We start from the raw sequence: 20,828 nt of genomic DNA on the forward strand, positions 1-20,828 counted from the left end.
CTTACAACTGGTGACCACTATGTCGGACAAGATAAAGGTACTAGAATTTAAGTTGGTAAAGTTAAGAAAGGAAAAAATAAATTAGTACAGGCCACTGCTACGCACTGCGTTATTTCAGAACAAAACTTGGGTTCACTAACCTCACCACACTGTATTGGTACATAATAGGTTTAAGCAAGACCATTGAACAAACTTGGCCACTTTAGAAAGCACTAGGAAAAGGTACTGCTGTTAGCCAATTTAAACAGAAGTTGGAATAAAATCCATTTCATTCCAGCAGAAACAGAAGTTAGACCACACATCCGGTCCAGAGATTGGAACGTCTGACAGGTGAAGTCCAATTCAGAGATATATATGGTTGCTTTCATAGATGAGAAAGTGAACTTAAAAGTTGCAAAGGCCATTGTGCTGCAATTGATGGTTCTATAATTCATTAGAGCACCTCCCAGCCTAGTGATCTCTGCCATGGATAAGGACAAGAGCAAAGTCATAGGAATACCACCTGATCACACATCATTCTAACTTGGATAACTTTCAATTTCTGAGCTGTTGGAATTCCGAACATCATCTCCGCAAGTACTGTAGCCATTCAAGGCATCAGTCCCAGGGATGAGCAGTAAATGCAGCCTTACCAATATTGCCCACATCCCAAGACCAAATAAAACATTTGTTGTTCCATTCAGGACAACTGTCTTCCTTACACGCAATCACCCTAAAAAAGTGAAAACTTTCTGGAAGAAAAGTGAGCATTAAGACAAAACATTATGTCAAAGACAATCCAACAAATGAAGAGATGACATGTGTTTTACTTTATAAACATTTTACTCAACCACTTTGAGAGGAAGATCAACTGCAATACTGTTCAACTAATACAGAAAAAAAGTACAAAACATGGTATCTTAAAATAATTCACACAATTATATAAACTAAACTAGGAAAAGCAGAAATACATTTTAGAACAAAGCTTCACTTCTAAACAACTCTGCAAGAAAATCATTTAAGAGATTATACATTACAGATAGGAAGAAATTTAAAGCATTCACAACTGCCAGGCAAAAAAGACCATCACAAAGTGGACTGCAGGAACCAGAATGTATTACATGTTGATTTTAGCACACTTTTCAACATTGCTTTTAAAATAAAGAACCGTTGAAGGCATCAAAAATAGGGATTGGAATCTCCCCGTTTGGTTAAAAAGAAAAGCTACCAAGAAGTTCAGATGTAGTGCAAAGAGCACTAGCAGCCAAAATGGTCAAATGGATGGGAAAGAGGAGAAACAAAAAACGTTACAAGCCAACACCAAGTTGCTCTGTTGTGATTTTGTCAGTACAGCCACCATCTTACCCAGTGCAGGGCTCTTTATTTGGTCAGTTGTTGAGAACACTACTGACGATCAAGGGCTCTGTCACTAACACGGAGTCGAAAGCGCAATAATTTAACATTTTATACAATTATGACTATGCAGAATTATCTGAACTGGGCTCTCTATCATATCAAAAGCCACCAACAGATTATTCTGGCTAGAAGGCAACCTGTGCCTCTTAGTGAGTGGTGTTGGAATTCCAAGTCCGGATCTTAATGTCGCATTGAAGCATCACACACCACAGCACTACTTACTACAGGAATGCCATTGAACTCGACCTTAAAAGTACGCAGTGCTAGTGGAAAGTGGTCACACAAGATTTTTTTTTAAAATTTGTCCGCAGTATTTAAGAAAAATAGATACAGCAGTTAGAAAAAAAACAAGGGGACATAAGGTCTTCTGTAACAGATCCTGTTTATCTGTACTGGTAGGTATTCATGCTGTGGTCTCCTCGGCCATAGCCTCCTCCACCTGGGCTTGAATAGGATGACTGACTGGATCCATATCCCCCAGACGATGGTGCATTGTAGCCACTTTGGGAGGGGTACCCTGTGAACAATATACACAGTGTTAGACAGGTAGGTAAGGTCCCATGAGAGCAGGTATTCTATCTAATTCCTGTAGCCAGGAATAAAAGGGCAGCTGAATTAGCAAATCCAGCTACCACAGTTTTTTTTTAATTCTTTCACAGGATGACTACCTAATTGCCCTTGAGAAGATGGTGAGGAGCTGCCTTCATGAAACACTACATGCCTATGGACATAGGCAGGACAAAGGAGGAGGTTCTGCATAGTCACTATGAGGAGCTTGGCATCAAACTAAGAAGCAGAACTTCACAAGGTCATAATCTCTGGATTACTGCCCGAGCCATGTGCAAATTGGCAGAGGACAAATCAGATTAGGGAGATGAATGTGTGGCTCAAAGCCTAGCACGTGAGAAGTGGGTTCTGGTCTGTGAGGCACTGGCATCAATACTGGGGAAAGTGGGATCTGTACTGTTGGGTAGGCCTGCACCTGAACTGTGCTGGGACCGGTGTTCTTGTGAGCTGCATAACTAGGGAAGTAGAGAGGGTTTTAAATTAAGTAGTGGGGCCAAGGGTACAAATTTGGGAAGATGTGGTAAATCAAAGAGTAGAGACAAGACAAGTCTGGATCCTGAAAGAAGGTATTATTACAGGAAATGAAAAACAGACCATGACAGAAAGGATCGAGTGTACAAATCTTACAGTTAATCAACAGATGAGACTAGAGGTTATAAAAAGAATAAAACTAAAGGCTCTGTATCTGAATGCATGAAGCACTCAAACGAAACAGACGAACTGAGAGCGTACATAGAAATAAATAAGTACAATTTGTTAGCCATTATAGAGACATGGCTGCAGGAGGACATGGATTTGGACCTGAATATTAAAGGGTATAAGACATTTAGGAAGGACAGGAAGCGAGGTAAAGGTGGAGGGATGGCTCTGTTAGTTAATGATGTTATTAGCACAATAGAGAGGGATGACCCAAGTTCGGGAAACCAGGATGAAAACGGTTTGGGTAGAGATGAGGAATGGTAAAGGCAAGAAGTCACTTATGGGAGTACAGGCCCCCTAATGGTGGCCACACAGTAGGATGGAGTATAAAGGAAGAAATAATGGGAGCTTGTCAGAAAGGCACAGCGATAATCATGGGAGATTTTAATTTACATATAGACTGGAAAAGTCAGATGGGCAAAGGTAGCCGAGATGAGAAATTCATAGAGTGTTTCTGGGATAGTTTCATAGAACATCATGTTCTGGAACAAACCAGAGAGCAGCCTATTCTAGACCTGGTATTGTGCAATGAGATGGGATGAATTAATGATCTCATAGTGAAGGCGCCCCTAGGTAGCAGCAACCATAATATGATTGAATTTTACATTCAATTTGAGGGAGAGGAGTGGTCCAGGCTACGTTTTTAAACATAAAGAAAAGAGTTAACAAAGTGAGCATTGGTCCCATAGAAAAAGTGAGTCTGGAGAATTGCTAATGGAAAACAAGGAAATGGCAGATTAATTGACAGGTATTTTGCATCAGTCTTCACTACAGAGGATACAAATAACATCCGAGAAGCAGCTGTATGGAATGGAGGGAGGAACTCAAGAAAATTACAATAAACGGAGAAGCAGTACTGAGTAAATTGTTGGAGCTGCAAGCTGACAAGTGCCCGGGTCCTGATGGACTTCATCCTAGGGTCTTAAAAGGTGAGTGAGATAGTTGATGCATTGGTTTTAATTTTCTGAAACTCCCTAGATTTGGGGAAGATGCCTTTAGATTGGAAGATAGCAAATGTAACTCCATTATTCAAAAAGGGAAGGAGTTAGAAAGCAGGAAACTACAGGCCAGTTAGCTTAACATCTGTCATAGAGAAAATGTTAGAAGCTGTTATTAAAGAAACTATAGCAGAGTACTTGGATAAGTTCAAGGTAATCAGGCAGAATCAACATGGTTTTGTGAAAGGGAAATCATGTTTAACCAACTTATTGGAGTTCTTTGAGAAAGCAACATGTGAGGTGGATGTACTGTACTTTCCAGAAGGCATTTGATAAAGTGCAACATCAAAGGTTATTGAGGAAAATAAAAGCTCATGGTTTAGGGGGTAACATATTGGCATGAATATAAGATTGGCTGGCTAACAGGAAGCAGAGAGTAGTCATAAATGGGTCTTTTTCAGGTTGGAAAGATGGAACGAGTGTACCACAGGGATCAGTGCTGGGACAACTGTTTACAATTTATATAAATGACTTGGATGAAGGGATGGATGAAATGGTTGCCAAATTCGCTGAAGTCACAAAGATAGGTATGAAAGTAAGTTGTGAAGAGGACATAAGGAGGCTACAAAAAGATATAGATGGGTTAAGCGAGCGGGCAAAGATCTGGCAAATGGAGTATAATGTGGGAAAATGTGAAATTGTCCATTTTGGCAGAAGAATAAAAGAGAAGCATATTATCTAAATGGTGAGAGATTGCAGAGCTCGGTGGTGCAGAGGGATCTGGGTATTCTCCTTTATTGCGAGGGTAATTGAATACAAAAGTAGGAAGTTATGCTTCAGTTATACAGAGCACTAGTGAGACCACATCTGGAATACTGTGTACAGTATTGGTCACCTTATTTAAGGAAGGATGTAAATGCGTTTTAAAAGGTTCAGAGAAGGTTTATCATGGAATGAATGGAATGGGTGGGTTGACTTATGAGGAAAGGTTGGACAGACTAGGCTTGTATCCGCTGGAGTTTAGAAGAGTAAGAAATGATTTGATTGAAACATTAAGAGCCTGATGGGGTCTTGACAAGGTGGGTGTGGAGAGAATGTTTCCTCTTGTGGGAGAATCTAGAACTAGGGGTCACTGTTTAAAAATAAGGGGTCTCCCAATTAAAACAGAGATGAGGCAATTTTTTTTTTCTCTGAGGGCCATGAGCCTTTGGAACTCCCTTCCTGTAAAGGCGGTGGAAGCAGAGTCTTTGAATATTTTTAAGGCAGAGGTGGATAAATTCATGGTAAGCAAGGGGGATAGGCAGGATTCAGATTTGAGGTTACTATCAGGTCAGCCATGATCTTATTAAACAGAGCAGGTTTGAGGGGCCGAATGGGATACTCCTGCTCCTTGTTTGTATGTGGTGTAACTGGGGAGTGCTGTTAGGAGGGAACTCCAGGATTTTGACCCAGCGACAATGAAGGAACGGCAATATAGTTCCAAGTCAGGATGGTATGTGGCTTAGAGGGGAACTTGCAGGTGGTGGCGATCCCACGTATCTGCTGCCCTTGTCCTTCAAGTTGGTGGAGGTTGTGGGTTTAGAAGGTGGTGTCAAAGGAGCCTTGGTGAGTTTCTGCAGTGCATCTTGTAGATGGTACACACTGCTACCACTGTCGGTGGTGGAGGGTGTGGATGAAGGTGGGTTGAAGGCTTTGGGGAGTCAGGTGGGGAATTACTCACTGTACAATTCCCAGCTTCTGACCTGCTCTTGTAGCCACAGTATTATATGGCTAGTTCAGTTCAGTTTCTGGTCAAATGGTAACCCCCCCAGGATGTTGATAGTGGGGGATTCAGCGATGGGTAATGCCACTGAATGTCAAAGGGAGGTGGTTAGTTTCTCTCTTGTTGGAAATGCGTGGCACAAATGTTATTTGCCACTTATCAGCCCAAGCCTGGATATTGTCCAGGTCTTGCTGCATTTGGACATGGACTGCTTCAGTATCTGAGGAGTCACGAATGGTGCTAAATATTGTGCAATCATCAGCGAACATCCCCACTTCTGACCTTATGATGGAAGGACGGTCATGATGGTTGACCCGAGGACACTACCCTGAGGGACTCCTGCAGCGATGTCCTGGAGCTGAGAAGATTGACCTCCAACAACCACAACCATCTTCCTTTGTGCTAGGTATGACTCCAACCAGTGGAGTTCTCCTCCACAATTTTCATTGACTCCAGTTTTGCTAGGGCTCCTTGATGTCACACTTGGTCAAATGCTGCCTTGATGTCAAAAGCAGTCACACTCGCCTTACGAGTTCAGCTTTTTTGTCCATGTTTGGACTAGGGCAGTAATGAGGTCAGGAGTTGAGTGGCCCTGGTGGAACCCAAACTGAGCATCAATGAACAGGTTATTTCTGAGTAGGTGCTGCTTGATAGCACTGTCGACGACCCCTTCCATCACTTGATTGAGAGTAGACTAAGGGGCAGTAACTGGCCAGGTTGGATTTGTCCTGCTTTTTGTGGACAGAATATACCTGGGCAATTTTCCACATTGCCAGGTAGATGCCAGTGCTGTAGCTGTACTGGAACAGGTTGGCTCATGGCACAGCTAATTCTGGAGCACAAATCTTCAGCACTATTGCTGGAATGTTGTCAGGGCCCATAACCTTTGCAGTATCCAGTGCCTTCAGCCGTTTCTTGATATCACGTGGTGCGGATTGAATTGGCTGAAGATGAGCATCTGTGATACAGGGGACCTCTGGAGGAGGCCCAGATGGATCATCCACTCGGCACTCCTGGCTGAAGATTGTTGCAAAAGCTTCAGCCTTGTCTTTTGCACTGATGTGCTGAGCTCCCCCTTCATTGAGAATGGGGGGATATTTGTGGAGCCTCCTCCTCCTGCAGTGAGTTGTTCAATTGTCTACCATCATTCATGACTGGATGTGGCAAGACTGCGGATCTTAGATCTGATCTGTTGGTTGTGGGATCACTTAGCTCTGACTATCACTTGCTGCTTATGCTATTTGGCACGCAAGTAGCCCTGTATTGTAGTTTCACCAGGTTGACATCTCATTTTTAGGTATGCCCGGTGCTGTTCCTGGCATGCCCTCCTGAACACTTGATTGAAACAGGCTTGATCGCCCGGTTTGACAATAATGGTAGAATGGGGGATATGCCGGCCATGAGGTTACTGATTGTGTTTGAGTACAATTTTGCTGCTGCTGATGACCCACAGCACCTCAATGATGTCCAGTCTTGAGCTGCTAGATCTGTTCGAAATCTATCCCAATTAGCATGGTGGTAGTGCCACACATGATGGAGGGTATCCTCAACGTGAAGATGGGTCTTCCCCTCCACAAGGACCATGTGGTGGTCAATCCTACCAATACTGTCATGGACAGCAGGTAGGCTGGTGAGGATGAGGTCAAGTAGGTTTTCCCTTCTTGTTGGTTCCCTTACCACCTGCCGCAGACCCAGTCTAGCAACTATGCCCTTTAGTAGTTGGCCAGCTCGGTCAGTAGTGGTGCTACCAAGCCACTCTTGGTGATAGACATTGAAGTCCCCACAGGCAGAGTACATTCTGTGCCCTTGCCACCCTCAGTAGTTCCTCCAAGTGATGTTCAACATGGAGGAGCACTGATTAATCAACTGGGGTGGTGGGGTGGGATAGGGGGCAGTAGGTGGCAATCAGCAGGAGGTTTCCTTGCCCATCAGACTTCATGGGGTAGAGACAATGTTGAGAATTCCCAGGGCAACTCCCTCTCACCATATACCACTGTGCTGTCGCATCTGGTGGGTCTGTCCTGTTGGTGGGACAGGTCATACTCAGGGATGGTGACAGTGGCACCTGGAACATTTTCTTTAAGGTATGATTCCGTGAGGATGACTATGTCAGGCTGTTGCTTGACTATTCTGTGAAACAGCTCTCCCAATTTTGACACAAACCCCTAGACGTTAGTAAGGAGGACTTCGCAGGGTTGGGTTTGCCGTTGTCATTTCTGGTGCCTAGGTCGATGCTGGGTGATCCATCCAGTTTCATTCCTTTTTGTAAACTTTGTAGTGGTTTGATACAACTTGCTAGACCATTTCAGAGGACATTAAGAGTCAACCACATTGCTGTGGGTCTGGAGTCGCATGTAGGCCAGACCAGGTAAGGATGGCAGATTCCCTTCCCTAAAGGACATTAGTGAACCAGGTGGGTTTTTATGACAATCAACAATGGTTTCATGGTCACTATTACTGAAACTAGCTTTTTAAATCCAAATTTATTAACTAAATTTAAATTCTACCATTATGCCACCACCTCCCCCTTTTCTACAAATGTGATGCCACACACTCCTACAATGGTCAGAGGTAAAGTGCCTCAGAGCTATGCAGATGGGCTGGTGCTAGGCTTACCTCATCCCAATCTCAATGATGCCTTCTAACACTGGCTTCAGTGCCTCTAAAAGTACACAGTGCGGAAGGAAAAGGAGGGGCACAGAGACAGAGCGACAGACCATGTGCCAGAGAGATTGTGTCAAGTCAAAATTTTGGCAACTGGACCTATCCAGTTTCAAATCCTACCAACAACCATCAAGCAAATATATGAATAGGAATGGTGCTCCATTTTCAAGACAGCAAGAGGGGAAAACAGTGCGAGAGAAACAACAGGATGGTGTGCAGGAAATCAATGACACTGAGCACCCCCAAAACCACTCTCCTCCAATACCCAATTCTCCTATGTAAGCTTAAAAACATCATTTGAGCTGAATTTTCTTTCCTGACAGATTATTCCAAACATTTATAAATGAGCACTGTAGTTGTTCCCCTAATAGCCGTTTTCCTTTTCTTTGACTGTTTGGCCCATGCCCCTATCTGCCTGGCTTATTTTGAACTAAAAAAAAAGCATCCCAAAAAAAGCCTTGACATGTAGCGCATTAAATTCATAGATGAAGCAAGAATTCACTCTATAGCCAGAGTGATGTAAGATCACATTCAAGGCATTTTCAGAGCTTACCAGAATATGATCCACCAGCACCTCCGCCTCCTCCGTAACCTCCCGATGTGTTAGAAGAATAGGAACTACTCCCACCAGAGCCATACGATGAACCACTATATCCTACAACACAACAAAAGGCATCGAGAAACTGGTTTCACAGTTGGTTACCATGAATACTTCCACATGTCCACATTCTCTGATCCCATACCACATCTATTAAGCAAAGCATAAATAAGAGCATTCCAGCTCAAAAGTCAACTCCTCTACCAGTTTGATTAAAAGCACTTACACCTCATATCAGCTGCTCTAAATCTCAAGAGGCATCAAAAATTTAATTCCAGCCCCCCTTTGCTTTGGACAACCAGTTTCATGTGTGTCACTATCAAGTATATTTTCAGACAATGGGGAGCAGGCTTTAGAGTCATGAAGTGCACCACTGATCCCCATTCTTAACATGTAGATATTCATACCCAAATCCACATCCTCGGAAACACGGGACTTGGGATCAGGAGGCGGCCATTTGGCACTTCAAGTTGCTCTGCCATTTAATAAGATTGTGGCTGATCTGATTATGGTCTCGACTCCACTTTCCTGTCTGCCCCCATAACCCTCGACTCCCTTGCCTATCAAAAATCTATCCAACTTGATCCTGAATAAATTCAATGACTCAGTCTCCACTGCTTTCTTGGGAAGAAAATTCCGCAGACTAAGCACCCTCAGAAAAAAACTCAGTCCTAAAGGGGAGACCGCTTATTTTTAAACTGTGCCCCCTAGTTTTAGTCTCCCCACAAGAGGAAACATCCTCCCGGTATCCACCCTATCAAATCCCCTCAGGATCCTCCTCCTTACATCCGCACAGCTTTGAAATCAATACTCAGCACCAAATTCCAAATGTAATCTTTCACAGGTCGTCAATTTACTTCACAGTCTTTCATCCAAATGCTCTAGGCTATAAAGTCCAAGCATAGCACAATTATTTCCTGATCACCACATCACTTGTTGAATTTGGAAATGGTCAATGGTGTTCTCATTCATAACAGCTGAATGAGACAATTTTGCCCATCTAGCTTAGGCTCCTCATTTCTCCTCAAAAGAAAGTTTCTGCTCCAAAATAAACCCTCCATGTAAATCTCTTTACATTCACCAGGCTGATTCACCAGCTTTCCAAAGCTACCCAAAAAGATACATTTGACATACGTACCACCTTTGCGTTCATATTCCACGTTAGTGCCAACATTCTGCCCAGGGTATGAACTACTGTACGAGGAGCCAGAATATGAATAGTTCTGGCTGTTGTAGACTTTCTGTTTTGCTGGGGCTGGAAGTGGGGGTTGGCTGTAGCTACTGTATTGGTTCTGGCTGTATGAGGACTGCTGAGGTTGATAGCTACCAACACCACTACCCCCTCCTCCTCCACCCCCAACATATGATGGTTTCTGCAGGGGAGGTTGTGGTTTGATTGTCTTCTTTGGTGGTGGAGGAGTGTAACCATCATTCTGACTGTAAGAGTATCCCCCTGAAGCACCTGAACTGGAGTAGCCAGCACTGTTGTAGTAGTTACCTGTAAAATGAAGAAAGAAAAATATAACAATATCCAGCCACTTAATTCAAACTCCTCTGGAATCGAAGCTCGCTTGGACTAGATCCTCAATACAAGAGCTCAATTAATCCTAATGGACCCCCAAATTCAGGTAAACTCTATTATGGTAATGCCTCATGCCTGCCTGCTGTGATGTGGAGTGACAGTGCAAAAGACCCCAGATTCCATCTTCAGTTTGCGCAGTGTTGGCAATTTCAAGCAGTAGCCATGTGTTCTCTGTGAAACTGGGCTAAGGGAGGAGGGGTTTCTTCTCCTGACTACTAGCCAATGACGAATGCTGAAAACCTGCATGGATCTGCCACTACTTTATGGTAATGGAGCAAGAAAGATTCAAATTTCTTTACACTGGATTCTTGTATTTTGGGTTATTACTTCCACTTTTTTTTTACAAAGATGAAACTGACCTTGGATAGGAGTTAATGCCAGGGTGAGGATCAGCCTCAATGGTCAAATAGCCTGCCAGTTACATCAGAATTGCACATTAATAGCCATTTGGGTGAGGCATTGGGGACAGAGAAAATTAATGTTTCTCTGATTTGTGGTACAGCCTAAATGACATGAAAAGTTTAAAACCAACTTTCTCCAACAGGCCACCCCTAAGAGGATTACACATGTGACTGCTTTAAATTAGTCTAGTTAAAAGGCAAGCTAGAACCTGTGCCCATAACAACCCTCACAGGTCAGGCATTCTAAGATCAACAATGCTTCCGGTAGGATTTCAGTACAATGTCACATCAACAGAAGTACCAATTATAGACGGGAAACATCTGGATTTTGAGGTGCATTGCACGAAGGTGAAGTACTGGTTAGTCAATGGGTAAATTATGGTGACGTATTGAGTTTCAGAAGTCAGATTGCAATTTGCAAGGAGATAAAAACATTCCAGATCAGTTCAATTGCTTGCATTTATCTATCATAAAGAAAAATAGCCCATGGATTCGCAGAGGGTTAATTAGACAAAATAGGACACTGAGGAAAGGAAAATAGGTACAGTAACCAAAAGGTTGGTTATCAAGATGATGTTTAAGCAAGAAAGGGAGGTTCGAGTAGAGTTTGTTAGGGTATTTATTGATAGTCAAAGGTACAGCCAATGGTGAAGAGAAAGCAGGGATGCATGAAAGGCTAGAATTGGGAGTTGGTGCGTCTAGGGTTGGAAAAGATTATGGGAACAGGGAATAGCAAGGCCACGAAAGGGGGATGGAATTGGTGGCAAGAGTACAGAGTAAATGGTAGGGGGCTAACAACAAAGATTCAGTCGTCCCAGTATTGAACTGGAGCTCATCCACAAGTGGTTGCCAGAAGATCAATCTGACAGAGGCAGTGGAGGGTTGAGAATATCAGCATAGATGTCACCCTGCAGAACTGGGACTCCTGAGGTAGAGGTGGTGTGGAGGAGGGCCCCTGCAGGGGACAGCCCCAGCCTCAGGACGTTTACAGCACAGGAGGCTGCCAATTGGCCCATCATGTCCATGCCAGTCAACAAAGATCTGACTACATTAATCCCATTTTCCAGTGCTTGGCCCATAGCCCTGGAGCTATGGCAATGCAAGTGAATATCTAAATACTTCTTAAATGTTTCAAGAGTTTCTGACTCAACCACCCTTTCAGGCAGTGAGTTCCACACTCCCACCACCCTCTGGGTGAAATAATTTCTCAACTTTCCTTAGCCTTTTACCTTAAATCTATGCTCCCTGGTTATTGACCCCCTCTACTAATGGATAAAGTGCCTTCCTATCCACCCTATCTATGCCCCTAATAATCTGAAACACCTCTATCAGGTCGCCTCTCAACCTTCGCTGCTCCAAGGAAAGCAACCCCAGCCTATCCAATCCTCATAGCTCACAACCTCCAGCCCAGGCAACATCCTGGTAAATCTCCTTTGCACCCTCTCCACTGCAATCACATCCTTCCTATAATCTGACGACCAGAATGGCATGCAGTACTCCAGTTGTGGCCTAATCAGCATTTTATAGTTCCAGCATAACTTCCCTGCTCTTGTATTCTATGCCTCAGCTAATAAAGGTAAGTATCCCATATGCCTTCTTAACCACCCATCTACCTGCCCTGCTACCTTCAGGGATCTGTGGATATGCACACCAATGTCCCTCTGATCTTCAGTACTTTCCAGGGTCCTACCATTCGTAGTGTAATCCCTTGCCTTGTTAACCCTCCCCAAGTGCATTACCTCACATAATTCCAGGTTGAATTCCATTTGCCACTGCACTGCCCACCTGACCAGTCCATTGATATCCTCCTGCAGTTTACAGCTATCCTCCTCACTATTTACCACCCTACCAATTTTCGTGTCATCTGTGAACTTCTTGATCATACCCCCTACATTTAAGTCCATTTAAAATCATTTATGCACACAAACAGCCAGGACCCCAGCACCGAGCCCTGTGGAACCCACACTGGAAACAGACTTCCAGTCACAGAAACATCTCTTTTCTTCCCTCTGCTTCCTGCCTCTCAGCCAATTTTGGAGCCAATGTGCCACTTTGCCTTGGATCCCATGGGCTCTTACTTTCTCGACCAGTATGCCATTAGGGACATTATCAAAAGTCTTGCTAAAGTCCATGTAAACCACATCAAATGCATCGCCCTCATCAACACTCCTGGTTACCTCCTCAAAAAATTCAATCAAATTTGTCAAACACAATCTTCCCTTAACAAATCCACGCTGACTATCCCTGATTAATGTGTGTCTATCCAAATGCAGATATATATTCTGTCCCTCAGAATTCTTTCTAGCAACTTCCCCACCACTGAGGTTAGACTGACCGGCCTGTAATTTCCTGGTCTAACCCTTCTCCCTTTTTTAAATAATAGGGCAATGTTAGCAGTCCTCTGGCACCTCACCTGTGGCCAGAGAGGATTTGAAAATTACTGCCAGAGCCCCTGATATCTCTTCCCTTGCCTCCCTCAACAGCCTGGGATACATCTCATCCGGGCCTGCAGATTTAACCACTTTTAAGGCTGCTAAACCCGCTAGTACCTCCTCTCTCTCTCTCTGTTAATTTCCTCTAATATTACAGTCCTCCACCCTGATGTCAACATCTGCGTTGTCCTTTTCCATTGTGAAGACTGACGCAAAGTATTCATCGAGGACTGCACCCATGTCTTTCGGGTCCACACACACATTACCTCTATGGTCCCTAATTGGCCCTACTCTTTCCCTAGTTATTCTCTTGCTCTTTATATATTAAAAACCCTTTGGGTTTTCCTTTATTCTACCCACCAATGCTTTCTCATGCACTGTCTTAGCTTTCCTAATTTCCTTTTTAAGTTCCCCCCTGCACTTTTTATACTCCTCTAGGCACTCTGCCATATTGAGCCCCTGGCATCTTCCATAAGCTTCTCTTTTTTTTCTTAAACATAACCTTTATACCCCTGACATCCAGGGTTCTCCAGACTTGGTCCCTCTCTTTGTCTTTACAGGAAGATATTTGCCCTGTACTCTCGCTACTTCCTCCTTGAATGCCTCCCACTGCTCTGACACAGTTTTATCTGCAGGTAGCTGCTCCCAGTCCACTTGGGCCAAATCATATCTCATCTTAGTAATATTAGCCTTTCCCCAGTTTAGAACTTTTATTCCCGGCCCAACCTTATCCTTTTCCATAACTATCCTAAATCTAACCGAGTTATGGTCACTATCCCCAAAATGTTCCCCTACTGATACGCCTTTCACCTGCCTGGGCTCATTTCCTAGTATTAGGTCCAGAACTGCCCCCTCCCTTGTTGGGCTTTCTACTGGATGCAACTTAAGAATTTTTCTCCCTCCCTACCTTGCACACTAAAACTATCCCAGTTAATATTTGGATAGTTAGAATCCCCTACTATTACTGCCTTATAATTCTTACACTTCTCTGAACTTTGATTACATATTTGATCCGCTATCTCTCTCTCACTGTTTGAAGGCCTATAGTACACAACCAACAGCGTGTTTGTCCCTTGTGTTTTTTACTACCCATATGGCCTCAGCTGATGATGATCCTTCCAAGATATCATCCCTCCTCACTGCTATAATTGATTCCTTGATCAATATTGCGGCCCTCCCCTCTTCTTCTACCCCACTCTCTACCTCGTCTGAATATCCTATAACCAGGAATGTTGAGCTGCCAATCCTGCCCTTTTAGCCAAGTCTCGGTCATAGCTATGATATCATACTTCCACTTGCCTATCTGTGCCATCAACTCGTCTGTCTTATTCCTCAGGCTCCTTGCTTTAAAATGTATTCCATTTACCCTTGCTAAACTCACTTCTTTCTTAACTAGCCTATGTTTTCTCTGCCTTCCAGTGTTTTAACTTGTAATTCCATCTCAGCTTCTCTCCCTTCTGAACTTATCAGGATCCTACCTCCCTGCCAATTTAAGTTTAAAGCGGCCAACAATATCCCCGTAAGGATATTGGTCCTGTTCCTGTTCAGATGTAACCCATCCAACTCGTACAGGCCCCACCTCCCTCAGAAACGGTCCCAATGTTCCAGGAATCTAAAGCCCTCCCTCCTGCACCATCTCTCCAGCCATGCATTCATCTGCTCTATCCTTCTGTTCCTACATTCACTATAGCGTGGCACTGGGAGTAATCTGGAGATTACTACCTTTGAAATCCTGCTTTTCAATGTCCTAACTCCCTCAAGTCTGCTTGCAGGGCTTCATTTCTCTTTCTTCCTATGTCATTGGTCCCAACATGGACCACATTTGGCATTTCACCCTCCCCCTTCAGAATGCCCTGCAACCATTCTGTGACATCCTTGACCCTGGCATCCAGGAGGCACTGGAGTCACGTCTATGGCCGCAGAAACGCCTATCTACTCCCCTCACTAATGAATCCCCTACCATTATTGCCCTTCCACACTTCTTCATCCCCCCACCTGGAGCAGCTGGACCACCCACAGTGCCATGGCCTTGGCTCTGGTTGGCCTCCACAGAGGAACTGTCACTCTCACCTTTTACCAAAGCTGAAAAACCGTTTGCAAGCAAGATTCACTCTGGGGATTCCCTCACTGCCTGTTAAGTCCCCTTCTGTCTGGTGGTCACCCATTCCCTCTCTGCTTGCACTTCCTTAAGCTGCGGGGTGACCACGTCCTGAAACGTGCTATCCACGAACTTCTCAGCCTCACGAATGCACTGTAGCTCCCCCAGCTACCGCTCAAGCTCCAAAACCAAGCTGCTCCAGTCAAAGGCACCTCCTGCATACATGGTCTCCAGTCCACCAGTATTTCCCACATAGCGCAAGATGCACAAATCATGGGACTGGGGGAGCCTGCAGGAGCCAAGTAGAAGGAGCATAATTTTTATATCTTTTAATTTATTTAATTTTAGAAATATTTCATTTACGAATATATGAATTTAAGAACGTAATGTTTTTCAACTTGCATGTTTCAATGTTTTTTTCTGACAGGAGAGGCCCTACAGAACCTCACTCCAGTGTTTATATTGGACGTAATGGGAAAATCTGATCCACTTAAAAGTCGCACTTTTGAGGAACATAACTCTAACTTAAGTGATCAATTACTATATAATAATTCAGAGTGGGTGACTACTGCACTCTGTTCAAAATCCCTATTAGTAATTGTCAACATAATAAATTTACTCAAACAGCTGAAGCAGAATAAAATGCCACTATCACAGTGCCATCCCATTCCTGGTTGAAGCCATTTTCACTCACAGCTTGGTTTTATTCCTTAGAAACTTTTATTGAACTTGAATAAAACAAATCTGACATCAGCCTTGGTCAGGATGCTATACATTTGTTCTCTTGTAGAAAAAAAAAAGTTACAACACAAAAAACAACATTAAAATGTTAACTGACAGGGAGGCACAATAAAATAGGTCATACATAAAATCCCATGAATAAGTGCAACCCTACTGCTTCACCTGAAACCTGTATTTTCTTTGATGGGGTAGGGTCAGTATTACTAAGTTTTATACTACCTAAACTAGGAAACACATTGGTATAAAATGACATTAAAATCAAGCCCAGCAAGATCAAAGCCAGAAATCCCTGTAATGTTGTTGCTTTGAATCATACCACACAGTTAGCATGTTGTACTCTGCCCCTAAAATGCCATGGCTAATTTCAAACACCAACTTTGGAAGAATATTCCACTCATTGAAATAACTTAACGTAGGTACAGACTATATGCGATCCAGTGCATTTACTGCAACAAATGTAGTTAGCAGTGAACCACGTACTGTCTGAAAGAGTCAACTGAAGCAATTACTGTGAAACTGTCAAAAGGGAAAATAACCTTCAGAAAATCACCTTAACAGATGCTGCAGTTATATTTTCATATATGAAAATCTAGCAACTTCTGAACATCCCAGATCAGCGTGCCAAACAGTGCATAACGTCCAGAGCCACATCTACACATCTGGCTCAATAGGATGAAACTGTGAACTGAATTAATTTATTCAAGCATAATGTGGACCAGTGAAGGCTCAAACAATAGGGCATACTAAAGATCAGACAAGTAGTTCAGAAAGTAAGTCAGGTGCAATTTCTTTTCATCCAGAGGAAACACAGCTTCTTGAAAACCACAGTAACAACAGTAAATGGGTTCAATAATGAAATGAATCTCCACATAGAGAAGGGATTGAGGACTATAATATAGGTAGAAGGGGTTTATTTATGAGATGAGACTCACTGGGTCAAGTGGCCACTTCTGCTCTGAGAAATGCTGTCCTAAATTTACATCACAGGCATGACACTAGAACCCTTCAAGTCTGAACAAATAAAACCCTCCAAATTTATATTTACGTTCAGACTGATAGATTCATGGGCATAGCTTAAGAGACAATTACAAGGGTGGAAAGAGGTTATAGGGCAGAGTGTGAAAACATGACAATTCTATTTCAACATGAAATAGAATTCAGCTCCCTGAATTGTACTGAGGTTGTTTCTGACAGTGACAGGGGAGCTGCATGCTTTTTAAACAGCAAAATGCCATGCGGAGATTCCATTCCAGTTCTCTGTTGTATTTAGAGCCTAAACTAGATGCCAAACTAATCCAACACTAAAACAGAATATAACACCAACATATAAATTTGGGAGGGGTGGGGTGTGATCATCTAATCTGGCTGTGATTTCAGAGTACTCGTTTCAACATGTAGATTTAGAAGCATTCAATAGACAAGTTAAATATTTTGTTAACTGATCAGAATCAAAGCACTCATCTACAACACCTCCCAAAAATCAGCTGGCATAAATAACATGCCTCTTCCCACTGGTATCAACTGCATTATACAAAAGGTGTGAAACCACAAAAAGTTGCATCATTAAAACATTTGGATGCAACATGTTGAAGCACTATAGCCCCAGGTTTAAATGATTTGGACTTTTTAAAGAGATCAGGCCCCACGTCCTGCCTCTGTACAGTGCTAGTATATGAAGTTCCATATGTAGAATTGGCCTGATTAGTTATTTATGGGAACTCTACATGGGGAAATCAGAATTATTTCTTTGGACAGTGAAATCCTTTTGCTTCTCCATTGCTTTCAACAGATTTATTGCTTTTCAGTTGCTGTGGTCTTGTAGAAGCCTCCTCCCCAAAGTCCGTCAATACAAAGGTGACGAATGCTGCAGACAAAAGACGCTTCTCTGATGGATGTCAGAACTCGGAGTCAAAAAACCAGTGCGTATTTGCCATTTGAGTGGGCACAAAATATCAGAGTCCAGATGAAGCAGCAAGTCCAGCATGTGTCTGCAGACTTTGGGCGTCAACAGTTCAAATGAATTAGACCAAAGTGGGAGGGGCAGGTTTTTGTATCAATTTTCACCCTCTAGCCAGAGGGAAAATCTTGGAAGCTGTCTTTGAAAAAGTCACCTGCAGCTGGGAGACAGAGCAGAGAAAAAAAAAATTAGGCGTGCTTGGTAAAAAGGTAGAATGCCAATTTTTTTTAGATTTCTCTGCTCCCATCGCCTTTTGCATGTGGTTTTTTCTCAGGCAAGCTGCTTCTTAGTGTGCAGATTTCAGTTTGTTGATAAATATGTTTTGCTTCGTGTGGCTTACAAAGCAGAGAAATATAAAACGTGCCTACTATAATTCAGCAATAAGCAGTGTGTACAAACTGCACCTCTAAAAATTACATGTTAAAAGAGTCCTCTGGCATTAACATTTACCTCACCAGAGGGTTGATTGGCAAGTGCATGTCACTGGTTAAGAACGAAGCCACTGACCAGACTTCAGCCTGTGCTTAGTTATGTACCGGATGTTTCTTCTGGGTTTAATTTCATTAGCCCCCTCTCCCCAACATTAAGACTGACACTAATCACAGAGGCCAACCAGCATTAATCCCAGATGGAGAAAGGAAGTTACAATGTGGAGACAAGCTACTGGACCTAACCAGTCTACGCTACTGGACCTAACCAGTCTACAATGGCATTTACTCCCTATATGAGCATGAGATATAAGAAAATTGTTGAAACTTCAATAGTAACTGCCAGCAGCTCCTTAGATTAAGAGCCTCTGCTACAAAAAGGTCAGTGCAGAGCAAAGAATGTATAATTCAAATAAAGGACCAAACAGAATTGAAGCTTGATCTAATTTGCTTGGATAATTCAATCCTGCAGTTTTACATGGCTAGCTTTCAAGATGGGAAATTTTGAGGTGGAAGCCATTTGGCCCGTTGAGTCCACTCCAGCTCTCTGAAGAACAATGCAAATAGTGCCATTCCCCTGTTCTATTACTATAGCTCTGCATGTTTATTTCCCTCAAGTACCCATCCAATTTACACTTGAAATCACTGATTGTCTCCATTTCCATCGCTCCCTTAGGTAGCGAGTTCCAGGCTGTTACCACTTGCTGTATAAAAACATTCTTCGTCACATCCCCTAAAACCTTAAATCTGTGTCCTCAAGTCATTGTACTATCAGCTAATGGAAGCAGCTTTTCTTTGCCTGCCTCATCTAAAGCTGTCATACTCTTGTATGCCTCTAGAAAATTTCCCTTCAATCTCCTTTGCCCCAAGAACACACCCAGCCTCTCCAACTTAAACGTTGTAGCTAGATTCCCTCATCCCTAGAACCATTCTGGTAAATCTCCTCTGTATTCTCTCAAGGACCTTCACATCCCCCTAAAGTGCGGTGACCAGAACTGGATGCAATAATCTATAAAACTCTGGTTATGCCACAACTACGGGTTCAGCAATAACTTTTCCTGCTTGTGCTCAATATCTTGATTCATGAAGCCCAAAAATCCCATATGCTTTGCTAACTACTATCTCAACATGTCCTGTTACCTTCAAAGATTTATGCACATAAACCCCCCAGGGCCCTCTGTCCCTGCAGACTCGCATCACCTAATACTTGTCAGTATTAAATTCCATCTGCCACTCATCTGCCCATTCTTCTAGCCTATGTCCTGTTGCCGTTGATTTGTATCATTCTCACTGTTTGCTAGACCTCCAAATTTGGTATTGCAGCAAATTTTGAAAGGGCTTTGTATTCCAAGTTATTTATATACATCAAAAAAACACTAGTCTCAGCACTGACCCTTGGGGAACACCACTGTTTTAACCACTCTTCAGGCAGAGAAACAGCAATTGATCACTTTCTGTTTTCTGTCCTTAAGCCATTTTTTTTTTTATCCAAGCGGAGACTGACTCTCATATTCCATGAGCTTCAATTTTGTTAACCAGTCTTTTATGTGGGACTTTTTGTCAAACAATTTCTTAAAATCCACATATACAACATCCATTATATTTCCTTCATCAATCTTCTCTGTTAATTCATCAAAAGATTCAATTAAATTGGTCAAGCACTGTCTGCCTTTTACAAATCAGTGCTGCTTTCCTTAATTAACTGAAACATACCAATCAGGAGCAGGAGTAAGCCACTCGGCCACTATTCAGTCCCCCCTCCTCACTAATGTATTTTCCTCTTCACTTCCCCTCTTAAATTATTGTGTTTAGCTTGGTACAGGCTTGAAAATTTCACATACCCTTTTATTGTGTTTCTTCGTATCCTCCATCTCCGTCGTCATCCAATCAGCCCTGGCTTTGGTTCCCCTGCCTTTCCTAGTACCTAGACTGTACTTGAAGTATCTCTTCCTCAAAGATTACTCATTGTTGTGTTCATAGTTTTCCCCCCCTCGATATTTAGTTCCATTTTGTCCTGGCTAGATCCCCTTGTTTCCATCAGAAGTTAGAGCTTCTAACGTGGAAGAAGGCTACTTTAGATTCTTTCTTGCCCATCTCCATTAATAATAAAACCAAATGTCATGATGGTCATTCTTATCCAAGTGTTCCCCACAGACATTTAGTCTACTTTATTCTCCAGCACCAGATTGAACCAGGAACATAAATGGTCAAGGGAGTTGTTCTGAACACATTAAGAAATTCCTCCCCTTCTAACATTAATTACTCAAATATTGAATGGGATAAAGTCCCCCTAGTGTCACCAATCTATAGTTCTTGCATATCTCTGATTTCCCTGCAGATCAGCAAGGTGGTTTGTTTCTACAGTGCTACTTACCAGCCCCCCCTGAGGGAAGAGCCATATAATTAAATATAGAGGCCAATAACTATGAAATGGGATACCAGGAATTGGAAGTTGTAGCTCATGTTTTGGGGACAATATGCCCTTTGTTTTTAAAAGCAGCTTCACTCAATACACAGAACTCAAATGTAAATCTTTATCACTTTTCTGTTGTATTATGTCAATTCA

General features: G+C 42.8%; 1 protein-coding gene across 6 annotated transcripts in view; it reads right to left on the reverse strand.

Moving 5' to 3' along the window:
* Positions 1–803: 803 nt before the first annotated feature.
* ilf3b (interleukin enhancer binding factor 3b) overlaps positions 804–20,828 on the reverse strand; it is a 65,967-nt gene continuing 45,942 nt past the window's right edge. For 4 of the 6 annotated variants that reach the window (XM_078531243.1, XM_078531240.1, XM_078531239.1 and 1 more), the window contains 3 exons: positions 9,762–10,121; positions 8,579–8,680; positions 804–1,912 (listed from right to left, as the gene is read on the reverse strand). In XM_078531243.1, the coding sequence (XP_078387369.1) occupies positions 1,779–1,912; positions 8,579–8,680; positions 9,762–10,121 (596 nt within the window). In that variant the 3' untranslated portion in view covers positions 804–1,778. Of the gene's footprint in view, positions 1,913–8,578; positions 8,681–9,761; positions 10,122–15,833; positions 17,995–20,828 lie in introns of those variants that run through there. The other 2 variants (XM_078531242.1, XM_078531241.1) reach the window with 1 other exon arrangement.

This window comes from Cetorhinus maximus, chromosome 28, assembly GCF_964194155.1.
Source record: "Cetorhinus maximus chromosome 28, sCetMax3.hap1.1, whole genome shotgun sequence".
NCBI lineage: Eukaryota > Metazoa > Chordata > Chondrichthyes > Lamniformes > Cetorhinidae > Cetorhinus > Cetorhinus maximus.